The sequence below is a fragment of the Dermacentor andersoni genome, chromosome 1, assembly GCF_023375885.2.
Source record: "Dermacentor andersoni chromosome 1, qqDerAnde1_hic_scaffold, whole genome shotgun sequence".
Lineage (NCBI taxonomy): Eukaryota > Metazoa > Arthropoda > Arachnida > Ixodida > Ixodidae > Dermacentor > Dermacentor andersoni.
Genome location: NC_092814.1, coordinates 20,067,082 through 20,083,534, shown reverse-complemented (window position 1 = coordinate 20,083,534; position 16,453 = coordinate 20,067,082). Strand labels below are relative to the sequence as shown.

The following is a 16,453-nucleotide window of genomic DNA, read 5'->3' as shown; positions in this document are numbered from 1 at the left end:
TCATCGTGCTTTCACTGCATCCAACTAGGGTGCCTCTATGTAGCGCGCCACCGTTTTGCTCCGCGGTAGCCATATTGGGGCAAGTAGCTTGCTGCGCCCGTTCCTTCCAGCGTTGGTAAGCAGCATTGTTGGGGAGTTTGCGAAGCTGCCGTGCTGTGCGCCAGCTGCTAGGCGATTGAACTGTGTTCAGTCGCAAAAACCAGCATGCCAGGGTGTTGTGTACCACTGTGTGCCGGCTCGACAACGAAAGGTATGCGCCGTTTTTGCTTTCCACGGGATAAGGAACGGAGAAAAGTATGCACCTGTCTGCATTTAGGTACCATCATTGTGTGGTTAGAATAATACGGCGAAGTTTGTTTTTGTTTGTTTTATCATTCTTAAGGCGGCCGGCACGCCGCATTATCAGTTTTTCTCTGACGCGTGATGCGACCAGATTTATCTCGATTGATCCGAGCCACGCGCAACTATGTCGGGTTCCAGAATATTTTAGTCTTTAGCATGTTATCTTGAGGTTTCTTTACCAGCTTTAAATTGAGCTGGGCCGAGAGCGGCGGACATCCTGTTCATCGATGACAGCCGAGCACATTTGCTGCTATCGCTGCCGCGATGTTGTGCTCAAAGTCAACTGGTTGCCGATTTGTAGCAAGAGACACAATTGAAGCCTACTGCATGTTATGCACCTTATAAACTCATGCCCGAAAGCATCGAAAGGTGTTCCTTTAAAAGCAGTCAATCTAGCCAATCGGTTTGAGTATCCCAGTTGACTAACGCGGAGCGGACCCAGCTGCACAGTATTCATTTCCTCCGAGATCTATGCATGCAAGCATACGCTATATGTCTGTGTACAAGACGCGCTTAGGATTGCGAGTAAATGTGCAAGACCTCTATACACCTGAATTTGCTGGCGCAAGCGCATGCTGAACAAGAATATCGGCTGACGCTCCATTGCCCGTCGTATCTGCACTCGCCCCAATATGGCGGTCACGAAGGCAGTGTCTCCACCCTGTACGACGGCGCGCTACATCGAGGCACCCTACATCCAACCGGATGGTAGCATATCTTAGAGGCAATGGGCGACAGGCTCGTGCTGATTCCGCCGCGCGTCGGCAGACATGGCAAGTATAAATACACTGCGCTTCCGGGTTTCGAAAATTGCGCTCTCGAAAATTGCGCACTTTTCAGGTGCACACGCAGTTTGTCTTACGTCGCTTATGTGCAACATGTATGTAGAATAACGTTAACGTCCTGCACGTAAATCTCACTTTCTACAAAGTTCGTTTGCAAAACTGTAACGCTATGTCGCTTAACCCTAGTCATTACGCGAACTGTATTACCTATTGCGTCATGGCACTGAACAGCTATTCGAGACATGGGGAGATCACCCGAAGGAGCACAACACTCCTGCCAATGAACTCGTAGTGGGTGAAAAACAAACTCCTACGTCGGTGTCACCACCTTGGCAATGGTGTCGACATGAACATCGCGTCAATTGCGCAACACACCTTTTTGCTGAACCGGACAAAGCGTCAGAAACAACATGGCTGCTGGTACAGCCATTATTGCGGCCATTGCTACAGCTTCTGCCCCACCTTGAGGATTAAACTGAAAGGTTGCCCAACTACATACAGCTTGTTAGGGCTATGAATTAAGCGAAGGCTACGGAACTAGTATTTTACTGCATTTTTAGTTTGCCCTTTCGTTTTCGCACACCCGAGCAAGTCGCACGTTTTAGACATTCCTCAAAGGCAAATGGTGTGTTCTGGTGAGTGATCGTCACTTGCTGTCCCGCATTGCTCCGAGAGGCTCTTGACCAACTTGAGCCAAGCAAACCCACCTGGCATGTACAAACGAGCCAACAAGCCGACGGCTGTGCCGGCTAGACCGACGCCAGCCTCGGTTGCGCGTCTCAGCCACACGGCCGCTCCGGTGCTTCGACGTTACACTGGCTGTTCATTGATTCACACCAAATTCATTGCCTCCACTAAAGTAAAGAAGTTGTCCGATGTCGGCGAAACCGGTGGCGAGCTCGCCCAGTAGAAAACATTTACTGTAGAAAATAGGACGAGCAATTCGAGGGTTCCACTGGCTTGAGCTTTGCAGCTTGCCTGGCGTGTCCGAGCTGTGTCTTCCGGATATCAGCATGCGAAGTGGCTGACTGGCAGTGCCATATCCGACTTCATTGTTGTACGTGTTCACTGGTTATGATGGATTTAAGTGGGTTTGTCCGAAATAAATTGCTGTTCTTCGTGCATCAATGAAAATTTGCTAAAACAGAATGTCTATCCCCGTTGCTTCCATAAAAGTTTCAGAGTGATACTTTGAGAATGTTGTATTCAGCAGAGTTTTTCACCTTTGCACTTTCTGAGGGCCTGGGCAGTTTAAATATGCAATATACAGTTCGTTGAGTATTGATAGCATAGCTAAATGCGTGCTGAAGGTCGTGACATTCTTGCTTTTCTTTTTCTGAAACAAATAATCCGGATTGTCATTTTCTGTTACCTTTGCATATCAAGCACACTTTTGGGGTGAATGAATAGCCACATCATAAGTTTAGACAAGGTTAAGCTAAGAAAGCGAGAATGTCCCGACCTGCACTGTAGCCCAAGGAATGCGACGAAAGAAAGCAGAGCCAAAATAGGCCGACAGTAACAAAGAAATCAGCTCCAAATGCTGAGCAGAAAGAAAAAAAAATTGACAACACGGTTCTCAAAGTTTCACCTTCCCTTTAGTTAACTAAAGAGGCTGCAAATCTGTAGTTTTTGGTGTGTTTTGTGACGCGAGGCTTCTTGGACATACCCCCTTTGTTTTTCGTATGACATTCTTTACTGCTGCTCCACAAAGAGCATGTTCCTAGGATTTCAAACCCAGTGAGGTGCAGAACTGTGTGTGGGCAGGAATATAGCTCCAGTGTAGTACCTCCAGTGCATCAGTGAAGCATTTTCTTTCTGTAGAATCGACCATATTACTGAATGAAGGCTCTCAGGAGCCTTCCGAGTCCTGTATCTTTGACTATACACCGTTTTTTCATTGATGGATGTTATGAGTGTCCCCTTTGGAACGGGGCGGTGGGTTGAGCCACCATATTGCTACGCAGTGGCGCCATCTATGGGCAGTCAGCATGCTGGCTTGTGCAAGCGCTCGGTCTTGCATGGCAGGTATACGCTTGGCAGTAGTTTCTGGCGTTTGTTTTCGCGTTTGTGCCATCTATTTAGTATGACGTGAGTCTTTTAGGTGGTAAACGGTTCTGTGAGACGTACTGAAGTGGTTCAAGTCGGTATGGCTGGACTTTCTGCTGGCGTTGAGGTGGACGGTGCACGCAGCGCGATGTGTGTGCACATATCAGCCCACAATCAGCCTCAGAGATTGTGTATCTTCCATTCACTAATGTTACCTTATTGCAGTATTATCTAGTTCTAGGCTGCGCTTTAGGAGCAATTAAACATATGCGACGATCCTAACAGCGTGGGTACCGTTCTGTTATGATAGGAGCTGTGCTGTTATACTTTGACACGCGTTCAAACTGTTAGCTGCAGATTAAATTGCGCGAGTATTGGTTCGGTGGATGAGGTTTCCCCCATGAATAAAATTGTTTTGGCTAGGAATAGCAGCATACCTTACAGTGTGAATAAAGCTTGTCCAGCACAGCGACTGTTTACGAACTGCGCGAGTGTCTTAAGCAGTGGTAGGTGCTGGATTACAGATATATTTGTTCTATATAGTGCATGGTCCAAGCTTGCAGCATCAACATTTATAGATCTATAAACGTTGTGAGGCGTGACTATGCGAGGTCGTACTGTGGCGTTAGCCCGTATTTCTTTCTTTTTTGAGAGAAAGGATGATAACCCAATTTTTTTCCGGTTAATTGTGTTCATTCCGTGCTCTACAGAGCACTCACACGTATTACGGAAATTTTGTCCTCAAAAATAGCCATCGCATTCTTTTTATACTTGTACGTAAAGAGATAAAGGTACAGTGGTACTTTACGTAAAGGTAAAGAGATAGCGTCTGTAAACGATTCTGTGCTTTCAGTTTGCCCAAGATTATATCGACAGTCAAAAACTTTTCCTCATTTTGAGAGTACCTACATAAATCCACCGGTCCACAAAATCCACCGGTCGTGATGGTATACCAATTCTTTTCTCGTTAGTTATTCATTGTCGTCTGCTCACTACCTAACCATCATCTTTCAAAGTCCCTCAATACCGGCATTATTCCATCCTCATAGAAGCTGGCCAAAGTACATCCATTATTCAAATCTGGTAATAAACAGCTGTTATCTATGTTGCTGGAGCACATAATTCACATAAACATATAATGGAATTTCTGGAATCTAATGAAATGCTTTCTAACTTTCAGCAAGGTTTTAGGAAAGGTTTCGGCACTTTAACACAACTAGTTGAATTCTCACACGACATTCTCTGCGCTCTTGTTATCGGCACACAGGTTGACACTATATTTATAGATTTTTCTAAGGCTTTCGATACTATACTGCCTTCTAATCTCTTAATAAAGCTTAACATGATCTTGAAAAATTCTCACTTGGTTGTGGCTGGATTGCCAGTTTCCTTTCTCATCAGTCACAATTCGTACGTTATAATTCAACTAATTCTTCTTCTCTTGACGTGTCATCTGGTGTACCCCAAGGGTCGTTTCTTCATCCTTTACTATTTCTACCATACATTAATGACTTACTTCGAAACGTCACTTCACACATACGCCTTTATGCGGACGACTGTGTTTTGTATCGCGTGATTAACACACCAGATCATCTTGAACTAAATTCCTCATTTGTCAGCTTCTGCACCAGGTGCAACACTTGGCAAATGAAAATAAATTTTACTAAAACTGTGATAATGTCATTTTCTAATAATGCCTCTCCTTCATTGATCAATTACACTTTCAACGACTTATCCTTGCACAGGGTCTCGGAATACAAGTATCTTGGCGTCATATTTACCACTACATGTCCTGGCCAAAACACATTTCATTTGCACTAAAGCAATCCAGAAGCTCGGGCATTTGAGGCGCAATTTCAACAATTCTCCAAAGGAAACTAAGTTACTAATGTATAAAACTTTAATTCGCCCAATCCTAGATTATGCTTCTCCTGTCTGGAACCCTCATAAGCAGTGCGACATTAACTCCATTGAGAGCATACAACGAAAATCTATTAGGTTCATATGTCGTCGCTATGATCACTATTTTTCACCCTCTCGTGCTTTACCTTCTTTGAATCTAACCCCTTTATCCATACGCCGTCACATTGAGTCATTGAGGTTTCTGCATGGTATCGTCAATTTTTCTTATTGTGTCTCGCATCCCATATATATTCCTTCAGACATTCCTCAGTCAAGCAGGAATCACCATAGCCTTAATATTAAGCCTTACTTTGCACGAACTAATAAATTTAAATAGTGCAGTCCACTTATAACAATATCGAGAAAGACGAAAAATATGATCATTATAACCGATGATCGCTATATCTGGACTGCAGTTACATATATATATATAAAAAAAAGCTGAACATACCTTTACAGCTCCAAACTCGAATTCGCTACTTGCTCTAAATAGATGATGTAGGAAGTAGGCTGTGAAAAACAAACTTTACTTCTAGCGCCAATCACCGTGTCAAGGGTTAGGCGCACCGAAATAGTCCGAAATCTGCACTTGCTTTTGTGGCAGCTTCAGCTTCACAACCCCGGTGTGCATGGATTCCAGCTGCTGCGCGAACACTGGCGGCAATCCTTTAGCATGCATAAAATCAATTAAGGAGTCGATCGAGGACAGTGCACTTTGCGTGGACATCGTGGTCAGAGTCAAGGAGCCACTGTCAATCTTGTTGTCACTGTCGCTGCTGCCGTCGCAGCCTTATGAACAGAGCTCATGATGAGGTTCCCTTTATGAAGGGGTTGCATCACAGATATTTTTACGAGATACTGTGAAAACACTAGAACATATGTGCTTAGACCCGCAGTCCCAGGCGGCGATGCGCGAAATACTTAGGGGTCCAAAGATTACGCACGCGATGTGCTTGGTGGCGAACTCGGAAGCACCGATGCTGAAAGGCTTAGCCGCGTGCCGGAGGATTACGCGCGCGAAGCTTGGACGTGAACTCAGCATAGCCGATGCTCGCAATGCTTAGCCGCAGCTCTGAGATGTCCACAAACGGAGGCATTGACCACGCTTCTGAAATGTTCGCGTAGCGCCCGTTTTGACACTCATTGAGATTACGGTGGCCGAGACATCGAGAGCTCGCAAGGTGCAAACAGCAGACAACGCCCCTACGGAGCGAGCGCCGGACCAATGGCAAAGTCACGTGGCAGGCGGGACCAGTCGGTGACTTCGGAACAACCTTCAATGTTTCTTTTTTTTTTTGTGCTTGTTTGTGTGTGGAGGAGATATCTGGAGCGGCAATTTAGAACACAGAGAAAATGGCTTTATGACAATGCCATGACAGCTGCATTCGGTTGCGCCGATCACCAGATACTTTGGCTTGAAAGCGGTCGTTTATTCGTGATTTTCACCAAGTTTTTTGTCACCTTGGCTAATACAATTTTATTTAACACTTCTACGTGGTTTTCGGTGAAGGTATTTTGAAATCACAGGGGTGGGACTGCGTAAGGTAATCTTGGAGCAATTTTTGGAGGAGCAAGTAAAATTGCGCTTCAGAGCAGTTTGGACTAGACGAAGTTTCATTTTGAAGCAGCTTGGAGCAGACCAAATTTCATTATGGAGCAATTTGGAGATAAGATTTCCTTTTGAAGCAGTTTTGAGCAGGCAAATCTGAATTTTGGTGGAGTAATGGAATATGGAAGCGCACTTTGAAACCACAATGAAACAGAATAAACGAACACGAAGCGCATCGTAGAAGCGTGCTTTGTAGCTATAGCGTACCAGAATATGGAAGAGTGCATCGAGTGGCGGATGCTTTCTTATAAAGCCGAAAGCATCGGTAGCACTGCACGATTGAACTATACATTCCCGCGCCGACGCTCACGATGACAGCAAAAGAGGACAACATAGAACCGGACCTTCTCGAGGAGCGATGGCTAGGCGCTCTGACTAGCTCAGAACTAAACGACCAATTATGGGCTATCCAGCGGGCCCGGGCAGCGGTGGAAAGGCTATGCCTCACCGCACACAATGCCCGGGTGGCCTGAGCCCGGGCTGGCAACCTCGCAGGTCCTTTTTCCATTAAAGTTTTTTCCGTCCGTCCGTCCCGCAAGGTACCCAGGGTGGGGGGGAAGGGGCGTGGAACTCCAGCGGTTGCTGCGTATGGTGCGGCCCCTATCTTAATAGCATGCCTGCCAACCTAAAGATTTAGAAGTTCCTGAACATATCGCGACGCGCGGGTGGGTGGGGGGGTGTGGCAGCCCTTTATTTTCAAAAGGGATTTACCTTTTGCGACAAGCTTACTCGTGTTTTCACAACCGTAAGTGAAATCCGTGTCTTGGAGAGTAATGAGCGAAAACTCTACCGGGGCACGATTTATTTTTGCAATGACTTTGCTATTGCCGACTTTGCCTGCTTCAGAAACTTTTCCGTGTAGGTTTGCTCAAAGCAAGTACCACTCTGGTGCCCCTTGGCCATCAGCAGAATTTAGAGTGTTTTCTCACAAACAGACGAGTGAAACTCCAGAGTTTTGTTCACAGTGCTGAATATTCTCTCACATTCAGCGTTGCTGTGGGGAATGGAGAGAATACCCAGCATAACCATTGAAACTCTGTGGAACCTGAGCGATCCATCGACACTTCAAACGCTTCCTAATTGCGACCACTGCACGTTGCACCTTGGCTCATTCAATACGTCGGATGATATGCTTGTAAGTTGGCAAACTCAACTTCAAGTGCGTCGATTGCTTCTTTTTATTTGCCACTCTGCTGGGGTAGGATAGCAGGTAACGCCATAACAAAATGATGTACTATCACCGTCAAATTAAAGTTGAACAGCGGAGCGCGTGGCCCAAGCATAAGTGAAGATATAGTGCGCGCCGTCCAGTCATCACCATTGACACGCGCGCACATCCGCTTTTGGCCGCACTGCGCGATCCCCCTCTAGTGAGATAATTTCGCCTCTGTTCTAGTTCTTACAGTTGAAAGGGAGAAAGTGAAAAATAAAAATGAAGCTAAAATATTGCAGTTTACGACGAGTCTTGTCGCACAGCGCGGGACCGTGCGATGACGGTGCAGACTGCACCACACGCACCGCTGTTCGCGTCAACAGCACTTGTTCTTTCGGCGATGTGTGCAACAAGACTCGTCGTAAACTGCAATATTTTAGCTTCATTTTTATTTTTCACTTTCTCCCTTTCAACTGTAAGAACCAGAACAGAGGCGAAATTATCTCACTAGAGGGGGATCGCGCAGTGCGACCAAAAGCGGATGTGCGCGCCTGTCAATGGTGATGACTGGACGGCGCGCACTATATCTTCACTTATGCTTGGGCCACGCGCTCCGCTGTTCAACTTTAATTTGACGCTGATAGTACGCTGTTGAATAAAGCAGTTTCCAGAGCAACTTCAGTGATCTTAGATTGACGACGTTTAGAGGGAATTTGTGGCGAATGTAATTGCATGCTGCCGTTAAGTACAGACATACAGCAGAGAAGAACTGCTCCCTCTCAATGCAGCTCAGTGTCTCAACCAGAGAGTAGGTTGCGCTGCCAATGACTGTCTCATCCCCTTTCTGGTTCTCTGCAGCTCCATGGTCAACTGCCAGCAATGAATGACATGCCTTGAAAACACCTAGGCGCACAAATCTAGCCAGGAGATGCTCGAAAAGGCGGTTCAAGAGGCCCCTCAGTACATGAATCCGAGAATGTGCCAGAATAAGGCAGTTTGGCTACTCAAAAAGCCGTTTAACATTTTGGAGAAAAAGACAGCATGCCCTGTTTAGCACTGATGAAAAATAAAACAGGTGCTCCTCACGGGTCACTTGGCTGGCTTCCCCAGAATCCTTGGTATGAAGTTTCAGAATGAAACTCATACCAATAATGAAGGTCCAGAATGAGCTCCTTTCCCCTTTAGGAAGAGTTTATCGCCGTCTGTACCCCCCTAGCAGACGACAGAAGTCACTACAACTTTGCAGCTGCTGATGATGATACCATGCATACGTATTGCCCTCTCGTGACGGTGCAAAGTACCAGGCTGTAGTTTTACTACATTTTGACATTTTGTTTCCTTGCAAATGTTATCCGTAAAATCGTAAGACTGCTTGAAATTCATACATTTTACGGAAAATGCAGATGAGTTGGCAGGTATGCTTGATAGCGATCTGCGATGGAGTGCTGATGGCTTCGTGTGCGCTGTTTTCGCAGCTTAGTTCGCGTTGAAGCGAGAGGCAGCACGAAGGTCAACTCGCTCGCTAACGCGCTTCTTTCTAAGAGTGTTTTTACAGCGAGTTTCCGCAGTCACTGAGCGAGATGTGTTCGTGCCTGCTTGTGTCCGCGTGATACCGTGCTTGTTAATCAGTTAGTAAGTGACTGTTTACAAGACGGCCGATAAAGCTAGTATCGTTGCTTCGTAGAGCTGTCTATTAATTTGTTATCGCAATCGATGCTTCGCATTTAGGGCGAAACTGCGACTTTTTTAGTAGCAAAATGTATTTATTAAGGACTTACCGGAAACAAAGGCGCAGCAAAAACTCCAAACGTGATAGAGATACAGTGCTGAACCCACTTATAACAATATTCAGGTGCCACGAACATTCCATTGTTATAACCGGTAGTTGTTATAACCGGGTTGCATGAAAAATCAAAATAGCGAGATGGCAAAGCTGTTGTGAGAAAACTATAATGGCGGGGAGGCCAGTGCCCCTCCCTACCACCCCCTCCCCTGCCCTACCGCGTCATTGTTGCCGTTGCTATCTGATGCAAGCACATTCGCGACGATCACCTGATCTGTTAGGAGCACTTAGTTTCCAAAAAATCTACAGCCGTGCGCTTTCTCTTCAACGGCAATGTCGTGCATTGCTGATGATCAGCGGGTGGATCAGCCATCTTCTGTTTCAGCGGTGAGAAACCACGCGGCCAGGAACGATTTCAACGCAAACAACGCAGACCAGTGCGAGCGATTACGCTGTTTGCAGAACTGCGCTGAATGAGGAGCCAGCGAGCAACATGCAAGCAGCGCAGTTGGCGTGGTCCATTCGTACTCGGAGGGGTGGAAGGGCGACGGGAAGGAGGCGCGCGGAGATGGCTAGAAAATGAGCGCGCGGCGGCTGTTGGAGCAGTGGCCCATCCTGCAGTGGCTCGAATTTATCTTCTTTTATTCTTTTCAAGGATTTCACATTTCACTACCTCTCGGCTCGGACACCCAGCAGCCAAACTTCATCGTTATCACCGATAATGCGGCCTCAGGACATTGTAGTAAGCGGGTTATTTCACCATGGTAAACATACAAAAGTTGACGTTGCAGCACTTTCTCATTGTCAGAATCTATATGTTAAAACCGGTATCGTTATAAGTGGGTTTAACTGTATGTGCGGTGGTCTGGGTTAGAGCAACGTGCCACGATAGGGGCCGCGACATGTCGCGCAACCTTTTCTGCGATCACGGTTGCGTTGGGAAAATCGTATCATCAAATACTTACCTTGCCGAAGCAGAGCCTCTTGTTCATCGCTAGAAGCGCAGACGCCGCTGACTGGTGGTCGCTGAATTCCACAAAGCAGTACGGGTCATTGCCGGGCTGCAGAAACAGAAATGGCGGCTCTCACACTGTTGTACGAATCGGCCAGACATGCATGCACCTGCACTACAACACGGACCTGTGCATTTGGAATAAGGATTATAGCCGTGTGCAAAAGCGGCTTTTCATTAAATTTTGTTTTAGCAAGGAGCTCTGATCTAAAAATTACTCGACAACGCGGCCATTACTTTTAAAGGGGTTGGGACACCAAATTTTGAGGCTATAAAAAGCATGTTGTAGGCTGCTTCCGTATGCAAGGACACCCAGAACGAGGTATTGGACGCTGCAAACATTTCAAAACAACTTTAATTCAGCTCCAAAAAGTCATTAAAAACTCCTTCTCGTAGTCGAGACCCATCGCTAGCGCGGCAGTTACTACGTCACAGAGGAGGAACGAAAATATTGACGTCATAGCACACTAGCACAAAAACGTGACGTATGATGAGTAGCGATGAAATGCCGATTACGGAGCCTGCTGAGCCGAGCGACTGAGCATAGCCTCCACTATGACCGAGCTACAGGCATATAGAAATCCTTCTTTAATGCAAATAAGGGGTAAGGCGTGCAGACACGGACACAAGAGGAGAGAAGTGGACAACACGAACGCCGCACGACGGCCCGCGAACGGCAAACTGCGTGCGGAGAGTTGCCGTGCGGACACACGTTTGAGTGTAACACTAGCCGGCCGACTCCGAAAGGGACCTGATATGCGGCGTTCGTGTTGTCCACCTCTCTCCTTGCATAGTCGCATAGTTCGGCAGCTCGGAGCGGTCTCTCGTTCGCTTGGCCTTTCTCAAAGTGAGGGCCCGTCCACGTTACCGGCACGGAAACTTGCCGCACGCCGTTTGCCGTTCGCGGGCCCCCGTGCGACGACGGTTTTGCTCACGAACGGCGAGATTTCCTTGCCGTAGAGAGGACGGGCCCGGGACCCATTTGTGCGGCAGCCGTACGGCGAAGCGGCCAATCAGCGACCGAGGAGTGGTCACTCTGGCATCAACGGCAGCTTCACCGCCTCTGATCGTTCGGCGCCGCCGATATCATCTCTAGGCCTTTTCCGGTTCACTTCAAAGCTAAATGCTTACGGCGCTTCGAAATGAATCACCGACTCTCACACGCCGCAATATTTTCTTACCGTTGTTGTCGCTCTTCGCAATAATTATAATAATCGCGACATGCACTTCGAATCGCCAGTTGTTGACTTCTGCTGGCAGAGCACGCGCGTGCGCGAGCTGACGATGCAGTATAGTTCTACGTCACTATTTCTTGTGGCCCACGTTACCAAGCCATGTTGCGTTTCCTCCTCTGTGACATCATGGCATCCCCCGGAGCCCAGAAACTGAAACCGAAATCGCTCGGTATAATAATGCTATTATTAAATTATTTATCGGATATATATGAATCCCGCTGTGTGTATCGTGCTCCCTGAAGCATGACGCAACATTTGAATCAACAAACGCATGAACGAAAATTTTGATGTCTCTACCCCTTTAAGGAAAATCAAAATGCTTAATTGACTTCAATTTAGATAATTACGCTAAGTAACTACTTTACGGCACATATTTCACGATGTGATTACGAGGCACACCACACTTGGGATTAATTTCGACTACCTGGGGCTGTTTAACGTGCAACCAACACACGGGCTGATCCAACAGGACACAGCGCTGCTCGAGGTCAGTGGTGACGGCCACGTTCGAACGTCGAGAAGTCGCCATTTTCTTTAATCGGTGTAGAAACTGTGTAGCAACGCTCATCTACATGACATTTCTTTATGGCACAAGTGCAGCACGAAAGCTGGGCTTCCTACACCGGAGTTTCGACGAGTGTAGGCAGCAGACAACAAACAAGCAGGCTGGCGTTGCAAACATGTGGTGCCATTTTGTATGCAACTATCGGCGGGCACATATGCTGGAGTGATCGTGTGTCACAGAGCAAGGTGAGCTAATCTTCAAAGGAGATAAGATTATCTTACAGCTACTGTATCATGTACACAAAGAGGATGTGTTCGTGCGATGCGCTTTTGCGATGTAGTAATTAGCAGTTGCAACTAGTGCACCGGCTTCCAGTGCTCAGGCATATACGCAGCTGCAGTGGGCGCCAGCCATTTTTGTCTAATCATGCAGTAGTCGACACGCAGTCTGTTCTGATTGGCTGCAGTCCAGTGCTGCACACGACGTCGTAGCCTCTGCCCGAACGATGCGCATGTGCCCAAAACACAATGTGCACGCCGTTCTGACCACCCACGGTGTTCCGTCGAGACGCGCAGAGGGCAAGACCACCCAGTGGCGTTGTGGGACCCAAGATTCGCGTGGCGCGGCAATCACGTTGCCATTGGGTCTCATACAATAATTACTACAGGGAACTCTGGTGCTAGTGTCTACGGCAGCTGCAATCGCAGCGGTTGAGCCAGCATGGGAAGTACACGGATTTGCGTAACTTTGTCCTTCTGGCTTCAAGCGGCTTCGTGACTTTTTAAACGCATCCTTTTCAACAATGTACTGCGTAATTAATAACTAAATAAACATTACTAAATTGTCCGAGGCAGCATTCGAGCCCAGGACCTCTAGCACAGAATCCCGATATTGCTGCCACGGACGCATGCACCGACAAGCGGTATGAAACGCCACTACGAATTTATCGCGGACCAATTGCGGCGCTTCGATTTGGCCACCTCGACAAACTCAATCGTTGCAATTAGTAGCAATTGTGCATGTTCGCAGCATCTTCTGCACCTTGAGGAGAATAGATTGCTCTGAAATTTAGGACAATGGAGGCATATAAAATGCAATAAACTAATTCCCAAGAAGGTCTGAATCCGCAAGCATGAAGATCAGACAAATCCATATCATGGTGGCTCAACGATTGTGGCATCAGAGTTCCCTCTAGTATATTGTAGGGAACTGTATGGTGGACGCGGCGAGAGGCTTTTTCTACACTAGACAGTAATGCACTATAATGCAGCGTCCGACAAATTAGGCAGGTTTTCGTCGTCCGGCAACTGTACCCTCGATTGGTGTCGACTGGCCGGTTTGCAGCTAGTGGTGTCAGTACACTGGCATTGACGTTTCCGCGATGAAACTACGCACACTCTAAATGAGCGATCATACGCACAAATTCATCCAAGTCATGAATTGTGTGTACGAGAAAGAGCACCAAGTATATAAATAGGCAGTAACCCCGCATACTGTACGGTCGTCATAGCACAGAGTGATGCAATTGTGTTTACACGCGCAAATCCGTCTGTATGTAACGGAGGTACGGTCTGTGCACTTCAAGCGCACGAGCAGCAGTCACAGTACCTGCCGATGCAAACGAACACACCGCTCGACTGGTATCAGCGCTTTTCGTGGAAATTGTGCGTTCTTTAAACGGATGCGGAAAGCAGTGCTCCAAAACATTGAAAAGAGGCGAACAGCTCAATAAGCTAGCAGCACACTGCGCCACCGCGACAGCCATCGTGCAAGTGAGAACGCTTTTAAAGAAAGCTGGACAACACCGATCACAATGAATTACGCTGTCCACGTTCTGTTAACCTTGTTACAACAGCAAAATAAGACAACACACCGCTTGGCTCATTTCCCTTCTACGTCTGACCAAGCTGTGCCCGGTAACACATGCCCCGTCCCCCTTCACTGAACACGCCTCGCATTGTGCCTTTGTATCGAAAGTGGGAAGCCGCTATAAAAGGCAACTTCGGGGATATCATATCAAGCTAATGACGTTTTTGGGTTCCCGAGACCCTTCACGCGTCTGAAAGAATTGTTGCGCAAATTAGAAAATTTTAAAACGCAAAAACGAAGCAGCGGTGCGGCCCACCAGTGGGGAAGGCGCGCAGAACGAAAGTGGCGAAGAGCAGACCTCTAAGCCGATTCATGAACTGTTCGGGTGAGCTGCACCACCTCTTCGGAGCTATCAAATAGCTACGAGTCCAGTGAACAGCCATGAACCGCCGTTCGCATTCGACCCGTCAGCTACATATGCACGCTGCAACATGACCACCAAGGGCAGCTCGTACGTGCTGCTTGCTATTCCAAGTGTTTTGTCCCCTTCTCACAAAAGCGTTTGGCATACTCCCTGTAAGATGTTCCGGAGCACAGCGTTCGGCATTTGTATGTCGATTTGTAGAGCGCACAATTATACCGGAATAACGTCGCTGGGTGGCAATGACCGGTGCAATTGTTTACATCGCCGTGGTACAATGACCGCTCGTCGCTCGCTTGAAATATAATGCAAGCCACACATCAGTGATCTTTAGTAATTTTAGAGCATAGCAAAACACGCAGATTTTGTGCATGCAAGCACTGTCGCATCAACCCCGAGTTGCACTGGGATGAGCGACCGGAGCTTAGAAAACAGCAAGCAGGAGACCATAGTGCACGTTGTAAGCTGCCTGCTTATCCTTATTCACTCTTTTCATGCACACAAACGATGTGTTCCGTAAAGTTGAAGATCAAGACTGCCAAGTGATCGTCCATTTAGAGAATGCATAGTTTTTCTCGCAACAATGCCACTGCCAGTACTGGCACCGTTGCACGCTGAAAGAGGCGGTCTTGAAGCTGCGGTATCGAAGCGGCCTCCCCACCTGTTGCCCATTGGAGAGGCAAACAGTGCACCTCGGACGCCAAGTATTGAGTAAGCATAACAATACGTAAAAAAACATTCATGTGGGTATCATAAGAAGCCAACAGACACCAAGGACAACGTAGGGGAAATAGAACCGAGGGGCTTAATTATCGAATCCGGAAACATTGATGCCTCGAGTATAATGAATATATTATAGTGACTCGGCCAGAAGGGCATGCGCTGCCCCATTACGCTTTGGAAAGTTGGCTAGAGGTGCGGCCGCTCCTTCATACTGCAGCGCAGGCTTCCCAAAATCGGCCATTCATTGCACGAGTAATCGCGTGTTCGGATAAGAGGACCAATCCATTTCGAAATCTGCAGTTATTGTGTGCGGAAAAGCCCTAGAAACTGTAGGCCACCGCGTCATAGCAGGAGGAAAAGTTGCAGTGGCGCCATCTCGTGCCATCCATGCTAAAACGCCTGAGCAGAGACCATGCCAGAACAATATATTCTAGTTCACTATACCTTCAGGTAGCATGTGTGGGTTTGTTAACCAGTTGCCTTCACCCGAAATGATCACGTACTCGTGACGCCTGCGGCAGAAAGGATGTTCCGCAGCCAAGGTTTGCGAGTGGTGGCACTGGCCAACGCTCCCAGGGTTGGTTCTAGCATTATCCCAAATACCCCAGAAAGTGGATGCAAAAACGGCGCCGGGTAGCTCAATTGGCAAGAGCATCTCAAGCGTAATGCGATGACTTGGGCTCGTATCCCACTTGGGGCTAATTTATCACTTGCTGAATTAGCAAGTAGAAGTACTTTCCCGTATGTTGTATTTGTTGGCTTCTTATATCATTCATAAAAAATCGGGCCCCTCGGTTCCCTATCTTCCCATCTATGTGGGTACTCGCATTTAATTTAGGGAAGTGTCGGTGAGCACGACTGGCGGTCTTCGAGAACGGCAACGTACCGGTGTTGAAAAAAAAATTTAATTGTGGGGTTACATGAGGCACGCTTTAATGGGGGAGGACTCCGGACTAATGTGGACCGCCAGGGGTCTCTTTAACGTGCACCTAAATCTAAGTTACACGGGTGTTTTCGCATTTTGCCCCCCATCGAAATGCAGCCGCCGTGGCCGGGATTCGACCCCGCGACCTCGTGCACAGCAGACCAACACCATTGCGGCTAACTAACCACTGGGCATCTACC

The 16,453-nt window shown here is 47.5% G+C and overlaps 1 protein-coding gene across 3 annotated transcripts in view; it reads right to left on the bottom strand.

The window, feature by feature from the left end:
* Rox8 (TIA1 cytotoxic granule associated RNA binding protein Rox8) overlaps positions 1-16,453 on the bottom strand; it is a 230,505-nt gene that overhangs the window by 190,846 nt on the left and 23,206 nt on the right. For all 3 annotated transcript variants that reach the window (XM_050193331.3, XM_050193330.1, XM_050193332.1), the window contains one exon: positions 10,589-10,684. In XM_050193331.3, coding sequence (XP_050049288.1) covers positions 10,589-10,684 — 96 coding nt within the window. The remainder of the gene's footprint in view (positions 1-10,588; positions 10,685-16,453) is intronic.